General features: G+C 33.9%; 1 protein-coding gene across 2 annotated transcripts in view; it reads right to left on the bottom strand.

Moving 5' to 3' along the window:
- Window positions 1-8,533: 8,533 nt before the first annotated feature.
- The window catches only part of LOC129954098 (serine/threonine-protein kinase 11-interacting protein), a 58,377-nt gene continuing 55,306 nt past the window's right edge, over window positions 8,534-11,604 (bottom strand). For both annotated transcript variants that reach the window (XM_056067768.1, XM_056067767.1), the window contains 2 exons: window positions 9,280-9,747; window positions 8,534-9,223 (listed from right to left, as the gene is read on the bottom strand). In XM_056067768.1, the coding sequence (XP_055923743.1) occupies window positions 8,772-9,223; window positions 9,280-9,747 (920 nt within the window). In that variant the 3' untranslated portion in view covers window positions 8,534-8,771. The remainder of the gene's footprint in view (window positions 9,224-9,279; window positions 9,748-11,604) is intronic.

The raw sequence follows: 11,604 nt of genomic DNA, 5'->3' as shown, positions 1-11,604 counted from the left end.
GCCCTTTTTCTCTTCGTCGGAGACGAGTTTCGTTCGAACATAATACTGTATGATTTTGTCCCTCAGAATCTGTTCACTTTATAGTTACTATTGAATTCAAATTCTGAAAGCTGTTTTAGTTAGCAAAATCAAGACTCTAGTTCACAGAGCGCTCAATAAACTCCTACCACGCATGAAATCTATCTCAAATCAGCTATTATAACTGCATTAGGGATACGTGCTGTTCAATATTAGACAAAAGGTTTAAGTGCTTGGATGATTTAAAGGAATGTTAGTTAGTAACAATTACATTAGGTATTCATATATGTACCTAATTTCCCATTCCCACTTCCTTTTATTATATACCTACGTCAGCACAATATTATTAAGTTAATAATTTTTATAACCATGAAAGCAAATCCATTATTTGCATTGCAAACTAAAATAACATTAAGTTATATTGTTCAATAATAAAAATTCAAGAAAATCAATTATTTACTTTGCAAGCTAAAATATCATTAAGTTATATTGTTCAATTATTAAAATGCAAGCAAATCAATTATTTGCTGTGCAAGTTGAAATTTTTCAATAAAAAATAACTCAACAGAAAAGAGTAAACATCTTTTATTTCACTGGCGAAAGAAACATTGAATTACTCCTAGTTGCCTGAGATCAATTGTATCGTGTTATTGTTGATTTCACCCCTCTCATCCACAATTAACTTTATCACATTGTGCTTTAAAAACATTTTTGTGTACAAATATTAAGTTAGCAAAAAACAAAAACCCGCAAATTAAAAAAAATACTTTAGTAAGATCCATCGTTCTTCGACTCATTAACCAAACTATATGTGGACACAGTGTTTTTCTGTAAAAAGATACATAAGGGACATTAAAATAATAAAAAACCTTCTGCGGCGGATGTGCGTCAACTTCGAAAAGAAAAAAATGGTAAAGTTAATTTATGTAATCTCCTTAATAATAATCACACGGCATAATGTCCAACGACTCAAGCCGATCACCTCTTAAAAATTGAAGCGTTCGCTGATGGAATTGTTATAGCCAGAGACGAAAGCATAACAACTGATGGCAAAGACTAGCCCATCATACTAAATGGTACCTTCGTGATAACCTTCGATTCCAAAATCAAAATAAAAGGAAAGGAATATCGAACAAGCAGGTGATCGATGGGAACCGAAGCTTTATCAGTGACTAGGCCGTTGCCTTGCTTTAATTCAATCCAATTCAATTTTATAGGAAGTGCTTGGCGATGTTTAAAATTAAGTTAAATAAAGAAAAAATTAAATTAAAGTAAGCATCTAACAAAATACATATACAATACAATACACAATATACAAAAACGGTATATTTAAGTCCCAACATTCTTCCCTGTTTTCGTTCTGCATTAACATGCAATTGGTTACGCGCCCCTATGAAATTTGTATCAATGCCGATGTATATTACTGAGCACAGTCCCCGTCTGCCGATGGACTGCTCTTGTGACGAAGCAAACAAATACTGTGCCATAAGCTTTCATAGGAGATGTAACTCGACGACGAAAGTGTATACTAAATGGGCCGCAAAAATCAACCTCAACAATGTTAAATGGCCTCGACTGTTGTACTAGTTGATGAGGCAAATCACCCATTATTTGAAGATTGCGTGATAGCCTTGTGTATCACTGAATCACATTTCATTTTGAATTAATGCTGACGGATATGATCCTCTCTAAATTACGTCCGCAGGATTTAATTCCAAGGTAATAAGCTGCCATTGAGAAACTGAAAAGTGTTGATGAATAATTGAAACGCGATTGGCTATTAAAGTTTGCCAGTTGCATGATTCCTTTGCCATCCAATTCAGTACAATTGACGAATCCGTCCAATAAGTTATATGATGTGGAATGGAACCAAAAATCTCCTTTAAGCTGAACCATCATCACTGCGGCACATAACTCCAAACGTGGTAGGGTCACCTTACGCAAACAGATACTACTTTACACAAGCCACATGTAAGGTTAGTTCTCATCATGAGCTGTCGGAAAAAGCATGAAGATGATAGTTATCTAGATTACCAAAAAATATACTACGACCCAAGTGCATATTGTTGAGCTCACCTAGATTTTTTCGAAACTTCAACCATAAGTGAGGAAGTTCTTGAGGCAAAGATTCATTCCATGCAATTTTTAGACGCCACAGCTGTTGCATACACATTTTAGCAAGCAAAATGACAAGGTTTATCAGACCTAACGGGTCAAAAAGATGAGTAATATCAGAGAGAATCGTTCTCTTTGTTAGCAGGGGAGTTATCTCATAATAAAACATATCTTCGACTGGACTCCAAAAGGTAAATAATATTTTGATCACTTCATTACCCTTTAGTTTGAAATATTGCTCACGATCATTCTCTGGAACTCCTTTCAGAATTTCAAGAGAGTGTGCACACCATTTCTTCAGAATGAAATCACCGCTACCTAGCAATGTTATTAATTCTGGCTTCAGCGCTTTTAATTGATCGGGAGACACATCCAGTCATGAGATCGTCAGAAATAATAGCCTTAGCCGCTGTAGGAAATCGTTCCTCTTCGTCGATGGACAGCTGCTTTAACGCACTCGTCAACAAAAATGAGGCAAGGCAGTGCCAAAAGTTTCCGTTCTCGCAGTTTCTCCATAAAACTGCACTTGATGATACATTTTTGTTATATCAGCTGTTATTACCAATTTGTGTACAGTATTATTGGAACAGGTCTAGGTATTTACGAAATTTTCTTTCTAGCGACATTGGCCTCCTTTTGGCTCCAGCATAGGCATTGTTTAGTAGGCTTGGATCCTGTTTGAAGGGAAGTTTGACACTAAAGACACCAGAGACCAGACTCTAAGCGAGAATAGTGGCTCACAAAATGATTTTCACATTTTGTTTCTTCTATTGACATAACATTCTTTGGCCCCTGAAGCTTTCAATTTCCCAGAATGCTTTTAACGTGTTGTTCAGTGTTTCATCTGATTCGGATTCATGCGAAGTGTTTTTAATAGTAGAGTGTAAAAGAAATATGTATATGCCAAGAAGCAGATCTATATGCTGAGGAACATTAAAATGTGGATCAGATAAATTAATATTGTTTGGAATGTTCCATCCTTTGATATCGATTTTCGTATCAGGTAGCAGTCCCGTTATTTCTGGTATCCCAAGCGCCTCAATTGTAACTGTAAATCCATTAATGCGAGAACTGGAGTTAAGAATTGGCACAAGATAAGATGGTATGGGATGGAAGACCTTGCGTTCCAAGACACTGCATGAGCCTTGCAGAGATTAAATAAGTTTGACTCCCTGAGTCCAAAAGCACCCGACAGGGTACAATCTGTCGTAATTTGTTTATTATATTTATGACAGCTGCTCCTAAAATACTATTTTCAGTAAAGCTGGAGTATATTAAATGAGAAGTTGAAGCAGGTATTTCCTTGGAAGCAGTGAGATTTTCATAACCGCTGGGTACCTACTAGAACTAAGTGGAGCTTTTGGTACAAAACTTGTAGCATTTTCAACAAGATGCAAAGTGTGTGGTGTTTCTTTCCACAATGACGACAACCACAAGATGGACAATTAGCGCTACTGTGATCTTAACACTTTAAGCAGTTGAAGGATAGATTGTTATTTTATTACGTTCCGGAAAAGAAAGATTTTGAAATTTGTAACATCGATAAATAAATTGACCGGGAACTGAGCAGAATATGCAAGTGTTTTTTGTGGTAATAAATGCTTTTACACAGTGTTTTGAAGTAGACTTCTGACCTTTTTGATTATCGGATTTAATTGAACAATCAAGAGTAAATAATTGATTTATAACATTACCTTCGAGATGCTGACCCCTCTTTTTAAGAAAATCTGAAAGTTCCTTCAGACTTGGTAGTCTAACTGTTGGGGCGTCATCATTCCACTTACTTAAAGTTGCAGGATCCAGCTTGAATTTCATTATGAAAACAACAACATCGTCCCAATGCTCGATAGCTCCAAGTTTCTTATATCTGGTGCGGAAGCCTTATAAATATTAAGATGATTGAATATGCGTTGAATATGTTAATTTGCAATTATTTTCTTGTTTTCGAAACGTTCTTTTAATCTTGCTAATGCCACATCGTAGTTATCGTCATCTATTTGAACCCTTCAACTGGAGCAATTGTCACGGTAAAAATTTACCGCGACAAAAGTCATTCTTTCATTTATCTCATTCCTTGTTCCTTCCTTGCCATTTCTTTTTTCCTCTACAGGTGTTTCTGTCAATGGACAGAGAAGAAAGGGCTGCCATGGTCCATCAGCCATTGGTTCCCTCTCTCTATTTTGATGAGACAATAATCATCCATATCAATCTTGATATTGAACGTGGATAATTGTATGTGACGGATAGACGGGCAGTCTGATCCAGCAGAAAGAGAACGTGGGTGACAGTTGGTCCCCGGCAGCTAGATGTAAATCATTTTGAGAATAATTTTCACTTCTCACCATTGTACAAAATGGAACGCTATTCGCTTATCCCTCAGCCCCCACACACAAAATCTAACACAACCCCACCGACGTTGTTTTATATTTTTTAATCGCGCATAAGAATATAAGGGCCATATTTTCCTTAGAAACTCTATACATTTTCCTTAATCAAGGTTTCTTCCATCAATTTCGATTTCTTCTCGATTTTTTGTTGTTATATTATTGTATTCTAGATTTTGAGGGGGCTAATGTATTTATTAATTCGAAGTAGAAATCTTGAATCCTGGTATTTAACATTCTGCTTAGCTTTTTCGAAAGAAATAGTGGGCAAATGGCTGGACTGTTCATTGGGTTCGACGCTCCTGGAAGCGACACCAGCGGTCGGCGAATTCAACGATGACTGTGCATAAGCCGGGGAGTTATGTGAGTAGGTAGGACCGCTGGATTTCAAGAGCGTCGGCTCACCTCAGGAAATAAGCTGTATGATGCTGATTTGAAAAAAGGAAGAAAATCAGAGAGAAAAGCGTCAAAGTTTAAAAATGTTATTTCGAGTGATAAAAGAGAAAAAAAAAGGTCGAACAAATATTGCAAAGGAAAGGAAAGATTTAAGAAGAAAAATCGAGAACAAGTAACTAGAAAGTGTGAATGAAGGGAGGAAAGTTGGGAAAAAAGAAATAGAAATCAAAGAAGGTCTAGTTGGCAGGAAAAAACAAAAAAGGAAGTTATGTATAGTGTTTTTTTTTGTTTATTATTTTAAATTCAAATCGTTTTGCTGTTATTGTGGAAGTTTTTGGAAGAGATCAGGAAATCGGTTTATTTAGTTCCGTTAAAATTGTTTCCAAATTACGAAATCTTTTCTTTTGGCCGTTCGGGACAAAGTCAAAGTGGCCCATTGTTCTATTTTTGTGTTTATTAAAATATCTTGGGGTTACTCCTATTTAAAAGGTTTCTCAAGCAAACCCGTTTTGAAACAAATAAAAAGAATTAATTTCCCATTTCGGGAATATAAATGTATTCCTCTTATTTTTCTCCTTAACTTTTTATACAAAAAAAATTGCTGGCCCTCTTTTACTTTTCAGATCTTACACCTCTGTGGCAATCAAAAATCATTTCGATTAATTTAATTGATCGATTAAAATAATTGAATTGATCCATAAATTTAATTGGTGGAACCCACCACTTTTGATCTGGCCGTCGTGGTAGCATTAGTCGCATTCACAACGATATTGGCTACGTCAAAATTCTACTAGCTTTGTGAATGCGAAACTACACTACAAAGCTAGTCAATCTGGAACTGTCATATTATTGACAATACCAAAATATATAAAAAAGAAACATTTTGATTTGATAACTTTAACTTATCTTTTGTGTTTTCAAATTCAATAAAATCAAATTTAAGACACAATTTGAATGATTTATATTTGTATTTAAATATTGAACAATTTAATTCATTTTGAATTCGTGTTACTTTGCCGAGCAGCTGATTTTGAAACGTCAAAATCATTCTCCACTAACTCTGTAGCCGACTTTTTTGCACTACGTCGGAGGGGAAATTTCAGCTGCTTTTGTAGTTAGATTTAGCCAATCAAAATCCTTTGACTACGTAGCCACTAGCTTTGTGAATGCGACTATTGAAAGTGCTACCTATTGCACTTCGAATTCGAACATACTTTATCGTTGTTTCGGCTCATTACCAGGAGAAAGAAAATGTTATCTGATCTTGCGCAAACAAATATGCACTACTACTATTTGCAATTTTTTGAACAACAAACATTCTTAAAATAATCGCAAAAATCATTCATCACAATTGTTCTAAGTTATCTCTTGCGCACTAACTAACATCACTTTCATTGTTGCATTTAATGAAAATTAAACTCAAGAGGTAGCAGAACTAAAAATCCTACATACCCAAAAAAAAGTTAAATGCCACCTCATATGTGCAAGATTTATTTCCTGCACACCGAGTCCCAAAATTAACACAGAGAGTATGATAAAGCAAAATACTTATTCATATTGAATCGTATGGGGTATAACGTGCAGGTTTTTTACTATATACCGTACCCGTACTTCGTATCTGTGTAAGAGTTAAGCACTTAACTTACAGGTGATGAAATATTTAATAGAAAAAGACCATAGAGTGTACAAATTAAAGAGGGATGCTCATTTCTTAGCTGCGTTTTAGTTTATGGTATAGGCCCACTGGGATACCTTAATAAAGAAAACGCATTAAAAATCTACCTCCTGGGTAATGTGGGAAAGACTTATGCTTGTGTATCAGTTTATGTGTGAAAAATTAAAAAAGGGGCGAATTTTACTAATCTTGCACAGGGCGCAAGATTGCCTGTGGCCGGCCTCGTGTGCTGGTCGTGTTTTGATTTCGTCGTTTTATTTTTCTTAAATTGAAATTAAAATAAGTAATATAATTGTTCGGTTCGTCGTGTAAAAGTGCAACACGATTGCCGTTTCGCTTAGTTTCAAAAGAAGGTAATGAAACTTTGCTTGATTGGAAAGTTTGAAGTTGTTATGCACCAATGGTACGAAGCGACTGTACCAAACCGTTCACTTAGTATCGTCAATTGAGAATGAAGGAAGTTCAATTACTGGCGATTTGATTGAATCATGTTTATTAGAAGTTGATTGTGATACGTCCAATGTTTCACCTTACTGAATTTAGATTTGAATAAATACACGGTTTTTACTTGTTCACAGTTTTATTAAAAAGAAGGAATTATATAAGGCTATGTTTGGACAACCGCAAGGGTTTTTCTTAAAAAAAGCTTTGACACTTCATGAAATTTACTTTGTAGACAACTCAAAAAAACAATTTTTTAGAAAGTGTTTAGCGATGTTAAAAATTAAGTTAAACGAAGAAAAATTTAAATTAAAGGAAGTACATATCTGACATAAGTATATAAAAAAGGTTTATTAAAGTCTCAACAACACTACCGATTTATTTTTTTGTAAAAGTGTGGCATTTTGAAGGGTTGAGGGCAAGGATATTTCTCCTTCAATGTCGGCTTGTAAAAGAATAGGATCAAGAGTAGACTTTATTATTTTAAAAATCTGTATGTCATCAGCAAAAAAAAACAGGAAAATCAGAAAAGGGCCATATTAAACAGACTATAAGCTATTTCGAGAAATGTTAATGTTTAGAATGAAAATAGTCTTAGTAATATAACGTAATATAACAAGATTACGTGACAGTAGTCAAGCTTGTGGCCTTTGAACTGCTAAAAGTGTGATGATATAAACAATTTCAAGTCTTTAAATGTATAGCCAAGAGTTCGAATTAAATATGTTTGTATGCTTAATATGTGAAACAATTTTTACTTGGTTGATTTAGTGAAGTTTTTGATAAAGAACACAAAATAAATTTTAAATGCATAGTTATGAATATTGCAGGATGGCCCTGTTAGTGAATAAGTATACTGAGTATAAATATGTAAAATAAAATTGTATAAAAAGGAGAATCTGTGCTTTTGGAGTTCATTTATGATTGGACTGTAAAGTAAGCCAAAATATGTTATCACTGAATTTACCCCAGCTTTTACTCTGATTTTACTAATGGAATGCATTGAAATTTCAGCAGCTCTCTCTGTAATTTATGTAAAATATTCATTAAAATTATCACCTTGTAAAAAGTAAAAGAAATAAATATAAAAAAACTGTGTAACCTTTTACTCATTTTTCATTGCATTGCAAATTGTTTCTATAAATCTATAGGTATTATGCATATACATTCTACTTTTGAAAATTGAGGCCGTATAAAAAAATTCACTACGCTACAACGAATTATGTGGGAGTGTTATAACTTTTTTTCTGCCGACAACTTAACTTCACCATCGAAATGGAATGAAATGTTCTTCTTAGTACTTGGAATGTAAAACTATAGAATGATTTTAATATTTTTCAAGTGGCAGATACATTGTTTGTAACCTCAATTCAAACTACTATATCCTTTAGAAAAAAGGAAGTGTGTCACTTCCTTTTTGGAAGGGATATAGTAATTGGAAGAGAATAGAATACATAGAATAGAAAAAACTTTAAAAAATTCTCCAAAAATAAACCGATCAATATTAAAGTATCGGAAATCAATTGCATTTATTATCTCAATTAAAACTTTGGATATATTAACTTTTACCCTTTACATGTACATATGTGATATCTAATAGTGACGGAAGCTGCACTGGTTAATATCATGTTTAAATAAATAGTATCAACGTTCTTAATGTCAATTTTATGTAGAGAATCTTTGTTTTCAAGATCCTATTGTATTTCATTATTTATGTATTAACAAATTTTCATTGGTTTGTACTAATTACTCAACAAAGGCACACCAAACAACTTTTCCCACGATTGTCCTATGGCGTTGAGACAACTTTCAGCATTTTCTTTTGTTTCAAATGTGCACTTCCATAATTCAGACTTGTCTTGGGTTTCATCATGAAAATGTAAGATACAAACATTCCTTTCGGGGCGCTCCACTTCAACCAAGTTACTCATTAACTGGGTAACATCAATTTCAATACCAGATTCTGAAGTCGTTGAAAGCCATGAAAGATTTGATGTAGTAATAAAGAGCCGTGTGTCAGTGGTAAGGAGACCTGTTATTTCCAATCTTTGAATTTTATCATTCGATTTCAATTCGCAACAATTCAACAAGGAAAACATTTTAATCTGCTCTCCCTCCATACTTTTTGTTAGACGATGTAAAACTTTCTCTGGTATTTGATAGTTCAGCTCACATTGGTCAGGAAGAACATTTCCTAAAAAACGTTTTTAAAACCTTTTTTATTATTTAATTATAATAGGAATTCATTACTTGTAAAATAAAACAGAAGACTATCGGTCCGCAAGATATCTTGCAAGAGTAGAAGAAATCCGCCCCAATCACGCAATGTAAAACAGAGGCCCACTTTCCATGGCAGCAGTTGTATCGATTCTAGACGGTCTACTGTTACACTCACAACCGGCCGTAGCCATTTGCTTATGTTATTATTTTCTCGTCCAAATTCTTCCATTATATAACATTTTATAGTTGACATTACCACAATACCATTTGTTATTGTTCGAGAATTTTGATTATATATTTTTCCTTTAACAATCCACTTAAAGTGTTCAGATTGTTCTTCGAATTTTGTTTGGTAAAAATAAAATTTGAGCCGATGATCGACATCGCTGAAGTCAATGTAGTTAAAGTTATATTTCTCAGGTTGCATAGCTAAACATTCAGATTCGCTAGCCCGCACTGTGCTGCGCGACATTAAAACGTTTGTTGATTGTAGTAAGCCTGGAAGAAAAATATATTTGATTAATAATATTCTATTAAAATTTACGTACATATAATACAAATATGTAGGTAGCTATACATTTTGGGGCGACTTTCCATTACCGCAGCACGAATTTACTTCTGATTTTTTTTTACAGTTAGGTAGCGTTCTCAATAGAATATGTTTTAAATATTAGGACGAGGAAACAACTTTAAGTCATAAAAAAAAAAATTTTCTTTTTCGGACTTAACCCTACTTTTTTTGTATTGCATTTTTTGAGCCTAAAACAAGTTTTTTTTTAATTGATAGCACGGCGCGGCGGCGTACTAACAGCTAGGTATGCAACCCCCCTGCTTGGTATCACTATAGGATTTGGAGTGGGTGCGAGTTTGGGTATATGCAAAGTACTTTTTTATTTGAGCACTAAAATAAAAGAAATCACCAAGAAAAAAACAAGTATGGCAACACTGAACAAACAAAATCAACCATTTTTCTGTGTTTTGTATGTAAAAAGTGAACTTTAAAAATTAATTAAAAATAGAAATAAATGTTTCCTTGCTCTAAAATTGCTATAGTTATTATTTATTTGCACATATCTATCGAATAAAAAAAACCGCGAGTCGAAATTCGTGCTGCGGTAATGGAAAGTTTTTGTTCATTTTAATTTAAGTTTTAAAATTTTACAAATTAATATTTGTATGTATTTTTAATACAATATTGTTTTCGAAGTCAAAAATACTTAATATCCAAAAAACGGAATCAATATTAAATTGCGGGAATAGTTATCTGCATATGTTATGTAGATCTACGTTCCACCGTAAGCGCACCCGTGGCAGCGTGGACAATTATCTGTGTTGTGTTGTTTTTTGTAAAATTGATATAAAAGATCATGAATTAATTAATCACCTTCTTTTTAATTTATAATCAAAAATAAAACAAAGAAACTAACGGCGCCTCGTGAGTAAAAACAAGAAATAGCTCATTTATAACAGAAAAGTTTTTTGAGCGCAGTGCAGTGCACATTAATTTAAATTTAAAAAAAAAAACAGAGAGTCTCCCTTGTGCTCCCTTCCTCTCTGTTCCACCTTCGCTCACTATTTTTTTCTCATAGCCGCTGCACGTATTGCTTGTTAAGTACATAACATTCAGTGCGGCAATAGAATATGCGAAATAATTACTTGATATATTGCGGTTAATGGCTGAAACACAAACACGCTTCAGCTTCGGCTTCGCCTGACGTTTACTAGTTTAGCCATAAGAATTCAATGCATGCTATTAAAATGAAGCTTTGACCTCACCTTTTGTTTGACAATCGTAAGGAAAAGAACGTAATGTGACTCCAATAGGAAGCTCTAGTTCAAATTTGCTGAACATTTGCTTTGTCTGACAGCTCAAAAGCTATATAAAAATCAACAAACAAAATACATACATTTGCTTTTGGATGGATTCCAATGGGTTATTAGAAAAAGTTAAAAGGTAAGTTATTGAAATATAAATAGAATATGTATACATTTTTTTCTTGAAAACTTTTTATTCTTGTAGAACACGAAATGAGTTTCTAAGAAATCCTCATAGATTAAGCTCCCGGACCCACCGACGTCTCTCAGTCTGTGCTTCTTCTTGCTTCATGAGCTGAACATACCCACGATAGGCTATGCAAGCTACTTTCAAAATTCATATTTTTTACTGCACGAAAAATCAAAACAAACTTATGAGAAAAAATAACAGCTCTAATGACAAAAGTGTCGTAACGTAGTGAAGCCGAAGCTGAAGCGTGTTTGCGTTTCATCCATAATTTTTTTTTGTGGTTCAGGAGCGGATCAATTTTAATTTACAATTAAGGCATAACACTAATGGTCAATTGCGACTGAGAAGTT

This window comes from Eupeodes corollae, chromosome 1 (assembly GCF_945859685.1).
Source record: "Eupeodes corollae chromosome 1, idEupCoro1.1, whole genome shotgun sequence".
Lineage (NCBI taxonomy): Eukaryota > Metazoa > Arthropoda > Insecta > Diptera > Syrphidae > Eupeodes > Eupeodes corollae.
The sequence above is the reverse complement of the archived record's forward strand: the minus strand, read 5'-3'. Positions and strand labels throughout refer to the sequence as shown.